This window comes from Staurois parvus, unplaced genomic scaffold, assembly GCF_062004578.1.
Source record: "Staurois parvus isolate SC_StPar_1 unplaced genomic scaffold, SC_StPar_1.0 ptg000546l, whole genome shotgun sequence".
Classification (NCBI taxonomy): Eukaryota; Metazoa; Chordata; class Amphibia; order Anura; family Ranidae; genus Staurois; species Staurois parvus.
The window spans coordinates 3,752,188-3,770,104 of record NW_028318342.1 but is presented as its reverse complement, the minus strand read 5'-3'; the positions used below and the strand labels follow the sequence as shown (position 1 = coordinate 3,770,104).

Below are 17,917 nucleotides of genomic sequence, written 5' to 3'. Positions count from 1 at the left end.
CTTTGGTTGCTTTTGCAGTATGCTTTGGGTCATTGTCCATCTGCACTGTGAAGCGGCGTCCAAGGAGTTCTGAAGCATTTGGCTGAATATGAGCAGATAATATTGCCCAAAACACTTCAGAATTCATCCTGCTGCTTTTGTCAGCAGTCACATCATCAATAAATACAAGAGAACCAGTTCCATTGGCAGCCATACATGCCCACGCCATGACACTACCACCACCATGCTTCACTGATGAGGTGGTATGCTTAGGATCATGAGCAGTTCCTTTCCTTCTCCATATTCTTCTCTTCCCATCACTCTGGTACAAGTTGATCTTGGTCTCATCTGTCCATAGGATGTTGTTCCAGAACTGTGAAGGCTTTTTTAGATGTCGTTTGGCAAACTCTAATCTGGCCTTCCTGTTTTTGAGGCTCACCAATGGTTTACATCTTGTGGTGAACCCTCTGTATTCACTCTGGTGAAGTCTTCTCTTGATTGTTGACTTTGACACACATACACCTACCTCCTGGAGAGTGTTCTTAATCTGGCCAACTGTTGTGAAGGGTGTTTTATTTTGTATGCAGCCTGTGGACTGAATGAAAAAATGAGAAGAAATCTCTGCCAGAAAAAGTGTGTGGTATGCCCACCATTAGAATATACCGCCCTGCATCCACCCACTTCTAATGGTGGGCACACATTAGGTCACACTTTGCCACAAGTGCCAGTTCCAAGATTGAATAAATGTCTAAATAGTGGCACGCTTGAATAAAAATTGTCCACGTATGAGTGGTACCCCATATGGAGAAATGATGACACCAAGTCCCAAACTATCTTGCCACTGCTCCCCATGTAGTCTGGGCATCCGGGCGGGCTCCATGTGACTATCTTTTCCCTCGTAAATCTGAAACTTATAAGTATAGCCTGTTGTCCTCTCACAGGTCTTCTACATCTTGACCCCATATCTGGCACGCTTGCTGGGGAGAAATTGTTTGAATGCAAGGCGGCCAGAAAAATTAATGAGGGACTCCTCAACGCAGATGTTTTGCTGGGGAGTATAGACATCTGCTAATTTTAGGTTAAGGTGATTTGTGAGGGGCTGAATTTTGTGGAGCCGGTCAAATTCAGGGTCACCTCGAGGATGACAGAGTGTATACTCTCATATCTATGCCTGGCCATGGCAGCAGAGAACACGGCATATGATGAATCTGCGGACCAATACAACTGCAATTCATTTCTTTTAGTAATGCCCATGTTGAGGGTTAGGCCCCAAAAAAATGTAAATTTGAAAACCGTAATGAGTTTCCATGCGAATGGTCTGGCAAGGTTTGAATTTGGGTTGGCGGCAATAAATTGTTGTGCATATAAACTGCTTTGATCCACAATCAACGCATACAGAGATTCCGTGAAAAACAGCTCCAAAAATCAAGGAGGTATGTGAAAGACCAGGATGTATGTACTAGACTGCTGGTACTCGCCAGTTCACCAAAAGGTAGAGTGGCACTAGTACTGGCACTCTGCTGCATATGAGAGTCATCAAAATTTACCGGCAAGTGCTAACAGAGATCAGGCCTGATTCTGCCAACACTGCGGTTTTGTGTGCAATGTATCAAGTGAAAGTGACCTACTGACACCGCACTTGCTGGGGGAGAAGGGGGGGGGGTAAGCGTAGGGGCTAAACACAGGTGTTGGCAGGTGCCGGGGCTGACCCGTTTTTGGGGACGTTATACTAATGTGAACGTTGGTATAGTGCTGATCTGATCAAAGATATTGACCTGTTCAGACACTATACTAGCAATGGAGGCTTATTGCACATGTGCGTGCTCCTGGCAATCAAGGGGTTAAATGTGATGACTGGTGTACTGACGGGCAATCTGACGCTATCTAGGAGGGGTGTGAAAACCACGGGAGCGCGAATCACATCTATATATATATATATATATATATATATATGTGTGTGATCTGGAAATACCCATGCCGCCCTGTAGCAGTATTTCTGCTGTAGGGTGGTCAGGAAGCATTACAGAAGAGGTTTGTGTTACGGTGCTGCCTTACTTTAACTGACAATTGCGCGGTCATGCAACACTACACCCAAATTAAATTTACATCCTTTTTTTCCCACAAATTGAGCTTTCTTTCGGTGGTATTTGATCGCCTGTGCTTTCAATTTTTTGCACTATAAAAAAAAAGGCTGACAATTTTGAGAAAAAAAAACAGTATTTTGGACTTTTTGCTATAAAACATGTCCAGTAAAAAAAATTTAAAATCAAATTTTGTCACAAATTTCCTCCAAAATGCATTCTGCGACATGTCTCTGCTAAAAAAAATCCCAATACGTGTAAATTAATTGGTTTACATGAAAGTTATAGCGTTTACAAATGGCGGGAAAGATACTGGGATTTTTAATTTTTTTTATACTAATAATGGTGGCGATCAGCGACATATGGCGGCGATCAGCGACATATAGCGGCGATCAGCGACTTATGACGGCGATCAGCGACATATAGCGGCGATCAGCGACTTATGACGGCGATCAGCGACTTATAGCAGGACTGCGGCGGGCATTTTGACACTGGGGGGGAACTGACATCCCCAGTGACACCAATACAGTGATCAGTGAAAAAAAAAACCCACTGACACTGTACTAATGGCACTGGGGAGGAAGGGGTTAACATTTTTTAGGGTTACCTGTGTGAGGGGAGTGTTTTACTAGGGGGCGGGGGTGTGTGCTGGACGGGGGAAGGCTGATCGGGAGAGAGAAACTCTTCTCTCCCTCTTCAGCTTGTCAGGAGCTGACAGGCAACTGACAGATAGCAGGGCTGTGTATAAACAATGCAGCCCTGCTCTCTGTCAGCGATCACCGCTAATCGCAGGGAAACGGCCGGTAATGACCGGCCGTGACCCGGCGGCGGAGACCCGCGGGACAGGCAGGGCGGGCGCGCGCCCCCTACCCGTTTTGCAAAACCACGTTTTAATACGTGGTTTTGCGCAGCCGTGCCACCCTGCAAACGTACTAATGCAGTGGCTGGGGCTGAAGTAGTTAATCACACAGGACATCCTCAGGGGATCTTGTTTTACTATTTTACTAAACACCTTACACGCCTGTGGAATCTAGAGTAAACAAGTGCATAACAATATCGATAGGCAGATGTACTCGACATAATCAGTAAATCCAGAAATTTTACTTATTTGTCAATAAAAAAACATGCCTAGCCCTGCATCCTGTCACTTTACAAGCTTCCATAGTGGTAATATAATATATGTGGGCTGCTAACCAAGGGTAGGCGCAGGAGGTTTGGACGGTGAGGGGGGTGCAGGTGTTCGTGCTAATGCAACTTTTACAGGAATTAGTGAGATTTTGTATAACGCTGTGCAAACTGTTAGCGCTATATAAATCTGTATCATTTGCACAAAATGTCTTATATTACAGTATTTACTGATTATATTGGCATAGCGTTTTCATTTGTTGTCAATTGTTTTTCTTGAGGTCACCTGTGCTTGCGTATATTTCATCAGATGCTTGTTGTTAATTGTTATAGGGTTTAATTTTAATTAAAAAATATATTTTAGTTAGTGAGCACATATAAAAAATTGCTGCAATGAATGGCATTTTGTATGCTTACTTATTTACATTGTAGAATTGAATTAAAGTAATACTAAAAAAGTTTTTTACATTAATGCATTTCTTGCTTTAAGGTAAAAAATGTTTTCTATTCCTCTGTCCTCCCCCTCCCTGAAAGGGAAGAAAATGGAGAAGAGATCCAGCACTGTGCATGGCTGCACCTCTTCTCCCCTCTTCCCCTTCACACAGCACTCAAGCAGCAGCAGGAAACATTGGCTCCCGCTGCTGTCAATCAAATGTAGTGAGGAGGAAGTGGGGGGTGGGGCGAAGTCCCTCTGTGTAGGTCTATAAAGAGCAGCACCATAGACACACAGCTCGAGAGCACACAGACACTGTGTGCCTCCATAGCAAACTTCTTTCTATGGGGACACACGAAGAAGAAGAACCAAGATCACCATCAAGAGACACGAGAAGAGGCAGAGAGCAGGTGAGTATAACATGTTTTTATTTTAATTGAAAAACTTTTTGACTTTAGTAACACTTTAATTATAATATTTAAAAATATACCACCAGAGGGAGATCTGTATGCTGCTCCACTTAGTTTGCTTACTTAAAGGCTAAGTTTACCTTTACATAAAAATTAATAAATGCATATATTTTTGCAGGTAAAAAAAAATTTGAATTTATTATTTTTAAAACAGGAGCCTGCAAAGTATTGCACACATGATCAGCACATTGCGTGTGTAATGTCAGGCTCCTGCACACTGTGTGTGTGTGCAGATCATTCAAACTACAAGTACTCCTGCCGTGGGGGAAGAGAGTACTTGTAGTTTATTTCTTCACCGGAATCTGTATACACACACGCACACTATATAACATAAATCTAAAACACTACAGTTGCAGGTTTCACAGGATGCAGTTGTGGGCATGGTGCATGTTCAGCCAAAACTGTGGCAGTTTCTCAGGTAAAAGGCTTCAAAGAGAGTCTGTAAGCCAGGCAATTAAGTTTACTTTTTTTTCAACCTGGCTGATAGATATCATTAAAAGGTGGAGCTTCAAGAGCGTGTTTACATTTGTGGTAGCTCTTGATGCCCCAGCTGAAAAGTAATCCACAGTGGATCACTTTCCAGAGGGTGGCTGACAGGTGGTTGAGAGATGAGATCCTTGCCTCTTACTCTTGGCATTTGCTCTTGATCTCTCGAACTTGCCTTAAAATATTGCTCTGCCATTAAGTAGATGTTATTTTTCTGTAGAACAAGTAAAATAGTAATGAAATATGCATTATGGCTAGTAGCGGAGGGCCACTATACATATTGCTTGAAATGAGAAAATGTAGGAGGTTAGGTTACAAAAGGATGCTAACAAGTAGGGTAGTTTTACATTTTAGTAAATAATCTGATCAGTCTGCATTGTAACCAGTTCATGTTTGGGATATTTAGTGCTTACTGTCAATAATGATTTTGCATATTTACAGCTGGGTTATGTTATTTATCTTGTATAATCAATGCACTTACTGTACAGTAGAAAGTTTTTATACACCACATGGTTAGGATATACAGTATAGCCACTTTAAGGTCAGGCCATTTTATGACAATTTTTGTTTACTTGTAAAATCAGTATTTTTTTGCTAGAAAATTACTTAGAACCCCTAAACATTATATATATTTTTTTTTTTGGGGGGGGGATACACTTTAATTAATTTTATTGCACAAAAACACAATACGCAATTGTTTGGCAAAATACAAAAGATGATTTTACAGCAAATAAATTGTGCACACTCATGGAATTGCGCCAAACTAAGGTACTTAATCCCCATAGGCAACACTTTAAATGCCTTTACAGGTTACCAGTTTAAAGTTACACAGTTGGTCTGGTACTAGAATTATTGCTCTTGCTCTGAAGTTTACGGTGATACCTCACGTGTGATGCGATCATCCTTTACAAACTGACATAGGACCAACGACTGCATTCGCCTTTGCACTCAAGCACAGTGGGATTCCTAATTTGTTTTATTATTATTATAATTATTATTTAATTTGGATTGTTTTTATTTTTACACTGTCTCTTTCATTTTTTAGCACTTGTATTGCTATTACAATGAATATAAATATCCCTTGTAATAGCAATAGGCAGTGACAGGTCCTCCTTATTGAGAGATCTGGGGTCTCGGACCCCAGATCTCTTCTTTGCCCTTAACAGCTTCTGATTTCACCAATATTGGTGTGATCAGATGCTTTTTAAAAGTAAAAACCGATTTGTTAACATGCTGGCGAAAGCAAAAGTGACAAAATACTCATTTTTTAACTGGTTTCTAAAACCATAAAGATGATATGGAAAGATCCAGTCCCCAAGCACCTCTATGGTAAGCCAGAAAAACTGCCTGCTTCCACACTGGGACAGGGGAGCCCAGAGAGGCACTGAAGGGTGGCATCGGCATCAGCCGGGTATAAGCTTCCAAATTGGCAATGTACATGTAACTCCCATAATTGTAAACAAAAATGTGACACCAGGATGTAAATTTCACAAATAAACATCAACAACATACAAGTAATGTTTCGCATATAAAAAAATACATAGGGTCACTCATCCCAAAATTGATATTGTGCATATAGATTTGCACTATTCCCCATATTAAAAAAAAAAAACTAACAAAAAATCCAAAAGAGAAAGTGGGACCTCATTAACAACCTTGGCATTAATGTAGACTATGGAATGCAAGGTTCTTAATTATACAGCACCCAAGAGGTATACAATAATCTAATACTGTTAGAGCAGTTAAAACTGCAGCTTCCACCAAAAACTGAAACATTAATTTTGGGTAGAGTGACTTTTAATATATGCTTTCATCCTTAACCACTTGGCCTCCAGAGGATTTAACCCCCTTCATGACCAGGCCATTTTTTGCAATATGGCACTACGTTACTTTAACTGACAATTGCGCAGTCATGCAACACTGCACCCAAATGAAATTTATGTCCTTTTTTTCCCACAAATTGAGCTTTCTTTCAGTGGTATTTGATCATCTCTGCATTTTTTATTTTTTGCGCTATAAACAAAGAAAGACCAACAATTGTAAAAAAAAGAACAATATTTTTTTCTTTTTGCTATAAAACATATCCAGTAAAAAATTTTAGAAATCAAATTTCGTCATAAATTTACGCCAAAATTCTGCTACATGTCTTTGCTAAAAAAAAAAAATGCAATATGTGTAAATTAATTGGTTTCCGTGAAAGTTAGAGCGTCTACAAATGGCGGTATTTATACTGGAAATTATTTTTTTAATACTAGTAATGTTGGTGATCAGCGACTTACAGCGGGATGCGGCAGGCATTCTGACACTATGGGGGAACTGATTGTCACTGATATCCCCAGTGACACTAATACAGTGCTAATAAAAAGCACTGACACTGTAGTAATGACACTGGGTAGGAAGGGTTAACAGCTGGGACCATCAAGAGGTTAATTGTGTGTTGTGTGTGTTTTGCCGTGTACATTTTACTGTGTAAGCATGCTGCTTTGTATTGCTCTGCTATGCAGAGCTGGAGCTGACAGGGGAGAGATTTGTATTGTTTACATACAGACTTCCCCCCCCCATCAGTGTTCCCGGGTGCCGGCGGGGAATCTCTGGCCGGGACCTGGTGATCGACAGCTGTAGCCACCTATGGCGGCGCGGGTAGGGAGCGTGTGCGTGCCCCCTACCTGGAAAAATAAAAGCACATATATATATATATATATATATATATATACACACACACACATGATTTTGCGTAGCCCGTCCGCCCTGTAGCAGTAGTTCTGCTATAGGGCGGTCAGGAAGCGGTTAAGCAACATACATCTGTAGCTACATTAACTTATCACTCATTTATCTTATCCTTTACCAGATGTAATTTCCTATACATTGTATTTTTCTCTGGGTATTAGAACTATGCTATTAGGCATACTCTACTTGGACTAGCAATTCAAATTTTAAGTCCTATCAGATCTCACTGCTCAACCAAAGAATTTGTTTTCTTGTTCCTTAACAAAGACTTGTGCTGTGAATGCCATGCCAAAAAAGGCTAGCAGAGGACAAAGGACATCTTCCCAGTAATGCCTATAGGTTCCATGTAGCTGATCTTTTTCCCTCATTATAGATTTACCATGCCTTGTTCCACATTAGGTCTCTGTGTGGAGGTGGCCATTTTGCTACAGAAGGAGGACTTGCTTTCTGATGTGGAGGTGGTCTGTACAATGAGGACATTTATTAGCCCTGTGATAATCCTGTGGACATTTTAAGCCATTTATACACATGGCCTGTCTTTCAGGTGCGAATTACACCAAGAACCACAGTAAAGCACTTTTAGCTTTTGGTTTTCTACAATTTGTTACCGAATACAACACTGATAGATTTATGAACAATTTGAAATCCCTACACAAACACAGGAGACAAAACCCAAACATATTGCCAGAATAAACTTTTCACATTTCCAAACTCCTTTCCTCAAACTTAGTAACTGTGACAAAAAAGTGAATGAATGTTGTTATAAATATTAATTTCATGCTTGCTTTTGTTTCAGTGCTTTTATGTTTAGCAGCTGGTGGATATACAATGATATCCATACTCATTCATACTTTGTTAGCTTTTGTAAGCATCTAGGATACTACAAGAAGTATCTCATTGGCTTCCAGCAGTCTGAAAAATGTGCGTATGCCTTTGGGAAGAATGTAGCCAGATGTTTGTTTACATCAAATGGATTCTACAATCAAAGGGAATTAAGTCTAGTGAAATGCAAAACCCACTTACCCTCAGTTCACATCTGTGTGGGTGGTGCTGCTGCGGGACCCCCACAAATGCCTGCAGCAGCACCACCCACACAGAGGAATGTGGGACCCGCGGGCGGGAGCCCTTAATTCTAACGGCATGCCGCCCGCACTGGAAATTTCAACTGTAATGTGAACCTCAGTTCATGTGCAGGCTGCGATTTGGAAGTAGTGCAAGGACTTCTTCCCTGCGTGTCCCGGGAGTCCATTCAAATGAATGGACTCTTGTGTCCGTGCAAAACATGGCCACAAGACTGCACAGATGTGAATCAGGGCTTAAAGCAGGTCTAATGCAGGTCAGGATAGGGTCAACTACACCTGTCAATGAATTCTAAATGATCTCAGAAGCACCTTAAACTGATGTAAAACTAATGTCATTTACACAAGCCCAATGCTAGTGGGTACAGGACCTTAAACCTGCTTTAATCATAAAGAGCAATAACTTTGTTGTATGAAGAGCTGCTAGCCCTTAAAGCAGAACTAAACTTTTTCAAACAACGTTAACTATTTTTAATCTTTATGCTGCTAGCCTTATTTAGATAGATAGAAAGGTATATTATAATTACTTGTTTTAAACTTTTTTTTTTAAATTTCTTCAGCTACTTCCTGTTCTGGAACCTAGGCCAAAATTATGTCATACATCCCCCAACTCTTCATGGGCATTTTTTTTTCTTTCATCTGGAAGAGGGGAAAAGGGGCTTTCTCAGCACACGTCCTACCTGTCTGAGCTAAGGGCAGGTTGACTGCAGAAAGTAAATGCTACATGAATCATCTGTGTTTACTCGCGATGGACACAGCTAGAAATGCTAAGGAGTGTTTTCAAATGATTTCTCAACAGAATAAAGCATGGAGATGTGGATAGATGGGTGAGTTTGCTTTGAATATTAAAAATGAATGAAATAGTTTTTTCAGTTTGTGGGGCTGGGAAACACATTAAAGTGTATGTAAATCCTAACAATGAATTTCTCTTATTTGTTCCCTCTTATCTGCTAAATATACCCATGAAAGTTGTCATATTTGTTTTGATAAGTGCAAAAAAAATGCCTTATGAGTTGCTAACTTCCTGTGATCTCTACCTGTGCACAAGGTGTGGTTATGGAGAAGGGGAGGTTTAGGGGTGGAGATCCACCCAAACATGCTTTGAAAATTTACAGCCAAAAATACACTGGGGCTAATTTACTAAAACTGTAGCGTGCAAAATCTGGTGCAGCTTTGCATGGTATCCAATCACCTTCTAACTTCAACTTCTACAAATAAGCTTTGATCTGGAAGCTGATTGGCTACCATGCAAAGCTGAACCAGATTTTGCACTCTACAGTTTTAGTAAATCAACCCGTTTGTTGTTATGTAATAGCACACTATATTTCTGGCATTTCAACAGTTATTGTTCTGCACCATGCTATAGCTGAATGATGGCTATAGTGCAGTCATCTAGTTCTGGGAGGACGTCATATGATGTCCTCCAGAACCATGCCTTCTGCACGTCCTCTGGGGCGTGCACCCAGCAAGCTCTGTGATAGCTGTGTCCTTTGGATACAGCTAATCACATGACATGGTAAAGGGCCAATCACAGAGCCCTGTTACCACATGATCAGCTGTGTCCAATGACATAGGTGACCATAAAGTAAATACAGTTGCCGGTCATCGGCTGCACTTTCCTCCCGCTGACACAGCGTGAGGAGAGAAGGTAATCGGCAAGTGTATTTACACATCAGGGGACATCAGGGCAGCCCCAACAGTATCCATCAGTGCAATCCCAACAGTGTCCATCAATGCAGTCCCAATACTGTCCATCAGTGCTGCCAATCAGTGCAGACAATCAGTTCCGCCAGTCAGTGTCCATCGATGCCACCAGTCTGTGCCAATCAGTGTCGCATATCAGTGCTTCCTCGTCAGTGCCCATCAGTGCAGCCTATCAGTTCCTCCTCGTCAGTGCCCATCAATGCAGCCTATCAGTGCCCATCAGTGCTGCCTATCAGTGCAGCATCATCAGAGCACATCAGTGAAGGAGATAAATTACCTGTTTGCAAAATTTTTTAACAGAAACTAAAAAAAATGTTATTTTCAAACTTTGTTGTCTTTTTCTGTTTGTTTAGCAAAAAATAAACAGTGGTGATTAAATACCACCAAAAGAAAGCTCTATATGTCTCAAAAAATTATAAAAAAATGTATTTGGGTACAGTGTTGCATGACCAAGCAATAGTTATTCAAAAGTTATTCAAAGTGTGACACCACTGAAAGCTGAAAATTGGCCTGGGCAGGAAGGGGGTGAAATTGCCTTGTTGGCAAGTGGTTAAAGTGAAAAAACATGCAGGATTGCACATGCATTGCAGAGATCTAAATTTTTTTTCCTTGATACACAATTTAGTAGAATTTTTAGCTTTTTAATGTTTTAAGTAAACACATAATAGATAACAGCTTCACGTAATTAATCTTGATGTGATCATCTGTAAATAAGTGGTTTCTGTGCATAATAATAATCATAATTATATAGAAATTGGGAGGCCATATTTGCTCATTAATCACCAGGCTCTCAGAGAACAATGTATTTCTTAAGTGGCTGATACCATACTGCATTTCACTAGTGGCTAAGGAAAGCTTTTAACTTAGAGAAATACGGGGATACTTACCCAGAACAAGCAAGGTAGCCTAAAGTCAGAACTGCATGCTTGATCCTTGTCAGTGACTAAAAGTAATGAAGCCATTTGGTCAACATGATACCTGGCCAACCAGCATTTTCAGGAGGAGAGGGTACAATGGTAACCTCTATACTGACTTAGTACAGAGTAAAAATACTGAGCAATTTGGAGTTTTCTCTAGTGGATAACATACATGCTCCTTTTATATTACTGCAAAAAAAAAAATATAAAACTAGTAATATATAGAAGAAATTTAAAAATGACCTAACAGTAGATGTATAATGAATGATATTTAGTTTGAATATAGGGTGCTTTATACTTGTTTTTATGTGTCTTTCATTATCCTACAGTCTCTTCCTGTCAACATGCACCTGCTTTTGAGGGCTACAGGGCAGTTCCTAGGGCAGGTTTCTGGCTGCGACAGTAGAAAAGCCCATGCAACAGGATGACAACACAGGAGTACACAGGCACAGTAACAGAGCATTGACATCCCATAACACTAGGTGCCTGAACCTTTATGGTAGAATTCAGATATCATTTTAAAGATGCAGAAATAAAAATAACGACCATTACTTTTGAAACAACATTAGCATGTTAAATATTAATCAATTTTTGAAACTGAGTTTCTTTACTGTATACTTTGAGAATAAAGACTACAATAATAACTCAAAATATGATATGTGATGCATGCAACACAACACAATTAACTGCAGCTCAGGAAATCCCCTGAAGAATGTCATTAATATATAAACATTTTAAGCCCCATTCACACTTGCAAATGGAGCCATTAGCAATGAAACAAGGGAGACCCAGCGGGAGGTCCTGGCAATTAGCTGAGGGCAGAAATCCCATTCAAAGCAAAGGGAGGCTGACAGCTACCACAGCTATTAATGGCCACTTACATGTAATCTCTCAAGCAGCGATTACCTGTGAATTGCTGTGAGAGCTGTCAGCCTCCCATTGCTTACAATGGGGCTTTTGCCCACAACTAATTAGCGGGGACCCCTGCAAGGTCTCCAGCATCTAATCGCTAACAGCCCCACTCGCAAGTGTGGATGGGGTCTTACATTTACATTTGTGAATGCTGTTACTAGCACTAAAAGGAGACTGCATTTACAATTTGTACTTCCACATTTGCCTCTATGTCAACAGTTTAATAAAAATACAATAATGGCTGGTTCACACTATAGAAATGCAGTCTGGATGTGTTTCTGCATTTTGTTAATGAATTTTTGATGCATTTCGGTGCATTTTTGTGTTCCAGATGCTTTTTTTTACCTTTTTGGGGGTCCAGTGCGTTTTTGATTATTTGTGATGCGTTTCAGTGCATTCTGGTGCATTTTTGATACGTTTTACCATGTTCCAGTACAGTTCTGTGCAGGAAAAATGCAGCATGTTCTACTTTTTTTTCTGGAACTAGAACGCACTGGAACTGCAAGCACTAGTGTGAACCATGCCATTAACAACTAAGTAACATACTTTCTGTGCGTTTTGGAGGCAGAAAAAAAAAACACATTGGACTGCATGTAGCGTGAACCAGCCCTAAATAGTTTCTATGGCAAAACATAGAAATATGAGAAACAGGCATGTTTTCCTGCGTGCGTCATTAAACCAAGAACATAATTAAACCTAAAGAACTTTCAACAAATTGGCACACAACACAATCATACCTTTCTTTTATTCCAGCTAGAACATGCTTTTATGAGTTTATTTGCTGATTTCCCAGGAACTGGATGGTTCCTAGAAAATAATACCGTAAGTATCTCTAAACGACATTAACATGTTATCCAGATTTATTACCCCCATCATTTATCCATTTATTTTAATAGCCAGTCTTGCAATTTGATTTTGTTATCAAAATGATTAATCAATCTCTTCTGATGATGAATCGCTCTCTCACGTAGCTGTGCTCCATTACTCTGGATTATTACTGCTCTGTGTTTAACTGAGCTGAAATAAAAGCATGACGTTTTGGTGATAGATCAGCACTCTTTTGTTTTCATAATGGTGTCAGGAAAACATAACCAAGCAGAAGGCATATTGTCATGTTAATCAAGCAAATTAACCACTGTCACAAACAAGGCTTCACTGGCAAAAGGCTTATATTTACAGGGTTGTATACACTCTCCTGCAACATGTCCCCCCTTCGTTTTTGTGTCCTTTCATGTCTTGGGTATCTCTCTTGGCAAATTTGGTGCTGCCCTATTTACAAAATGCAAATGGAGCGAACTGAAGAAAAATTTAAATCCAATAGATATTTGGTGTGACTACCCGTTGGCTTCAAACCAGCATCAATTCAATTCATCAAGCTTTTTTGAAGAAGCACAAAGAAACAGGCAAGGTTGAAAACCATAGACAGTGGCTGGCCAAGGAAACTTAATGCAGCAGATAAAAGACACGTTGTGTTTACTTCCCTTCAACACTGGAAGATGTACTGCCATCGGCACAGAAGTGGAGTAAACCTGTGGGACCCAGGTATACCCATCTACTGTCTGGAGAAGTCTGGGCAGAATGGAAAAATCGCAGCCAAAAAGCCATAACTCTGAAATAGAAATAAGGCTAAGCAACCCAACTATGCACGAAAACATGGGGACTGGGGTGTAGAAAAATGGCAGCAGGTGCTCTGGACTGATAAGTCAAATTTTAAATATTTTCTGTACCAGGAGGCAGCAAAGGGCCAGAGAGGGGTACAATAATGAGTGTCTGCAGGCAACAGTGTGGTGGAGGTTCCTTGCAAGTTTAGGGCTGCATTTCTAGAGTTGGAGATTTGGTCAGGATCAATGGTGTCCTTAATACTGAGAAATACATGCAGATACTTATCCATCATGCCATACCATCAGGGAGGTGTGTGATTGTCCCCAAATGTATTCTGCATCAGGACGACCCCAAACATACACATATCTCCCAACTGTCCCTAATTTCAAGGGACTGTCCCTGATTTGGAACAAAGTCCCTCTTTCCTCCACACTTGTACCTCGTTTTGGTCCGATCTATATAGTTGTAAACAAAATGCACTACTTTTCTTTCAAAAAGTGTTTCCCAGTGCTAAACCTTTCACCCAAATTTTAAATTGTTGCATTTCTAAATTTCAAAAGCCACTATAAAAGAATAGTAGTGGTAAAAAAGCACTTGTGGGTTTAACTTATGTTTTTTTTATGATTCTTCTTTAAGGGGTGTGGCAGGGGGGGGTGTCCTATGCCTACATACTTTTGATATTAGGTGTTCCTTGTTCCCATCTCAGAATGTTGGGAGGTATGCATACAGCCAATGTCACTAAAAACTATCTACAGTGTAAAGGAGACAAGGAATCCTGGAAGTGATAGTTAGGCCCCAACAGAGCCAGGATCTCAACATCAAGTCTGTCTGGTATTACATGAAGGGACGGAAGGATTTAAGGCAACCTACATCCACAGAAGATCTGAGGTTAGTTCTCCGAGTTCCTTCAAAAACTGAAAAACTGAAAAAAAAGGTGCAAGTGTACCTAGAGGAATTGAAGAATTGATGCTGTTCTGAAGGCAAATGGTGGTCAGAAGAAAACTGATTTGATTTGTATTTCTCTTCTGTTCATTTACTTTCCAGTTTGTTAATTGATAAAACAAAAAAACTATTAACACTTCTATTTCTGAAAGCATTCCTAACTTACAGCTTTTTCCACAAATGTCTATAACATTTGCACAGTACACTTATATACACTTATATAGGTCTAGATAAAGTACAGAAGGTTAGCATGCTAGTTGTAAATGCTGTTCATTTCCTCTGTAGTGGATTTCCCTCCACTTCCTGTTCTGTCTTACACCCCTTACCTGAAGAAGAAGTGAGGTAAAGCTTTCTGGTGGGAACATAATCAAAACTGCCAAAGGTTTGGTTTCCCATTTTACTGAAAACACTTGTTTTATTTCTGCCCATCTCCCTTATATTCTAATCCAGGGGTAGGTAACCTTAAAGAGGTGAAAATCTACCTGAACAACATGGGAGAAGTCAAAGATCACCGAGCAGTGTTGCCTCCTCACACCTGATTTAAACCTCTAATTGCTGTACTACTGTATCACAATCACAGGCATTGCACGGCAATCATGTGTTTAAAGCAGGCAACATACAGCCTCCTCATCACCTGTCAAACGCACTGGGATCGCTTTGCAGAGGAGCAGCAGTGCCTACTGCCCCTGTGAGTGAGCCCTTAGTTGTAATCGGCAACGTCTCCTTAAGGGCTTGTTCACATGTAAAGTTGGGGGGTGGTAAAACCCTGCAGTTGAATGACGGTTTTACCGCCACCCCAATACCTACCCTCTTTAGCTTCTGAGGCAGCAGCCAAAGGTATACACATGCTGCAGCAGGAATTACACCCTCTGTTGCTTTTTGTGGGTGCTACCGTCTGTCAACCGAGACCCATTCAAGTAAATGGGCCAAGCTGCAAGTGCCCTGCAACTGCATGCTTCTGCAGGGTCCAAGGGTTTAAAGCAGGTGGTGAGAAAGCAACACGCCGCCGTTTAAACCCTTGTTTGCTGTACTGCACAAGGTTACAGGGTAATTCCAGAGCGGACTCATTCCCTTGAATGGGTCATGCTTGGCTAGTGCTACACCCACCAACCACAACAGAGGAGACAACTTATGCGGCTCTTGCTCTCTACTACAGCTCCAACTTAGTTCCTCTGCATTGCACTCTGTTTGATGCTCTGGGATGGCATGTCAGCAAGCCAAGACTGAGATCTATCAGTCACCTGGCTGAGATCTACAGGTTGCTGACCCCTGTTCTAATCTGTCAAATAAATGTAGAAAAAAGGAATTGATGGGGAACATAGCAATAAAAAAAGTTCTAACTTAATGTGTACTATCTATGCAAGCTTTTTTCTCCCAGAAGAGGGGCGTAACAATGGGAGCTCGCTTTGCACCCAGTATTGCAAACCTGTTCATGGCAGAATGGGAGGACAGATTTGTCTTTAACCATCAACATGAGCAGGTATTGCTATACAAGAGATTTATAGATGATATGTTTATGATCTGGGCTGGGGATGAAGAAGGATTAGTTGGTTTCTTGGAAGGTTTGAATAATAATCCGAACAATATTAGGCTGGATTACCAATACAGCGCTGAAGCAGTACATTTCTTGGATCTTACTATTTTGAGGGTGAATGATAAGCTGCTCACCAAAACGTATTTTAAGCCCACTGACAGGAACAGTTATTTGCCAACAGTTAGTGGTCATCACCCCCATTGGTTAAGGAATATCCCTAAGGGTCAGATTATGAGAGTGAGGAGGAATTGCAGTCAGGTTAGTGCATTTCGTGCTCAAGCGGATATTCTGGTTGAAAGATTTGTGGATAAGGGTTATAAGGCTGATCAACTTGAGGGTATAGTGGACCAGGTTCAGCTTATTCCCAGGGACCAGTTGCTGGCGGATAAGCCAAAACGGGTCACAGATAATAGACATCAGTGGGGGTTTATTTCTAATTACCATATACAATATAAGGCGGTTGAGGATATTTTTCAGAAACACTGGCATGTTTTGAAGCTTGATAAGATATTAGGGAGTGTTATCCCGGAGAAACCAGTGTTTATTTATAGGAAGGCGACCACTATTGGTGATAGAATTGTTCATAAAATTTTGGATCCACCAAGGGTTTTGAATATGTTTAGTAATAAAAAAGGCTTTTATTCATGTAGGAGGTGCACTGCATGTAATGTGGTTAAACATAAATTTAGGGGATTGCTCAGATTCACCTCTAATTCTAATCAAAGGGAATTTGATATTTCCTCCTTTCTTACTTGCAACTCTACCCATGTAGTATACGGTTTAGAATGTCCTTGTGGCCATATTTACATTGGAAGGACTAAGCGACAGCTTAAGGTTAGGGTACTTGAACATATAAGGAATATCAGTAAGGGGTATAAGTACCATAGTGTATCTTTACACTTTAAGAGATACCATAATTGTGAGCCAACTAATATCAAATTCTGGGCCATTGAATCCGTTCCTAAAGCGTGGGGGGGTTCTAATAGAGTTAGGGAACTGTCAAAATGTGAAACGAAATGGATTTATTTGACTGAGGCTTTATCTCCTGGGGGTCTAAATGTCGAACTGGACTTAAATTGTTTTATAAGTGATTTATGATTAATTTGTTCATGTTATATGATCTATTATATAAGTTGTATGTTCTGTTTTTTTATTGATTTATATTTATATTATTTTAATCTTTATTGCAATATTATTTATGTAATTTTGGAATGTATTTATATAATTTTTTATGATCATTTAGTTTCATTTTCAATATATTTTTTAATTATGTTTATATTGATGCTATATTTATTTTTGAACACAAGATGGTGCTATTGTGATCAGGTGATCCGGAGTTCATTTAGATTGAATTCTACCTAGTGATAATGATGCACCCTCAGGTGTTTTTTGAGATTGGGCCAATTAGGAGACATTTGGGTCTATATAAGTGCTCTTTATTGAGAGCTCACCATTCCCTCAGAAGAAGTCATTGGACGAAACGCATCAGCTGTGGCCTTCCTGTGATGTCACTACTCATGCTGATGCACGGGTCCAGATCACGTGATCGCGCTATTACCATCTTGAATGCTGGCTGGCTGGTGAGACACAGGATGCAGAGACTGGAGCTCTGATATAACAAAACGCCTTGTTTTTATTTGCTCATTGTGAGTGTGATTTTAAGGGGGGTTTGTTTGGCAATAAATTTGTTGGATGATACTGCACTATGGCGAGTATTTTCTTTACCCACATGTGCTAATCTGGATATGAGAGCATCTTCTCTGAAGTTTGTTTGGTGATATGCTGGATACATAGTAGTATGCTGAGTAATTACCAACACATGAAGATCGTCCTTTGAAGCCTGTTTGGTGAATGCTGGATATATACTAACATGCTGGTTAATTACTAGCACATGGTGAGTGTGCATTTTGATGGGGTGTTTTTGAG

General features: G+C 40.3%; 2 protein-coding genes across 2 annotated transcripts in view; one reads left to right on the top strand and one right to left on the bottom strand.

The window, feature by feature from the left end:
• The window catches only part of CRIM1 (cysteine rich transmembrane BMP regulator 1), a 1,025,033-nt gene that overhangs the window by 764,558 nt on the left and 242,558 nt on the right, over positions 1–17,917 (bottom strand). The window lies entirely within an intron of this gene.
• LOC149451208 (uncharacterized) lies at positions 16,205–17,089 on the top strand. Its single transcript, XM_089690903.1, has one exon. It carries the CDS (start codon positions 16,223–16,225, stop codon positions 17,087–17,089), a length of 867 nt encoding a protein of 288 aa, XP_089547029.1. The 5' UTR covers positions 16,205–16,222.

Excerpts from the sequence above, each read along its gene's own strand:
- LOC149451208 (XM_089690903.1), top strand. The coding sequence starts at position 16,223 with ATGAGAGTGAGGAGGAATTGCAGTCAGGTTAGTGCATTTCGTGCTCAA.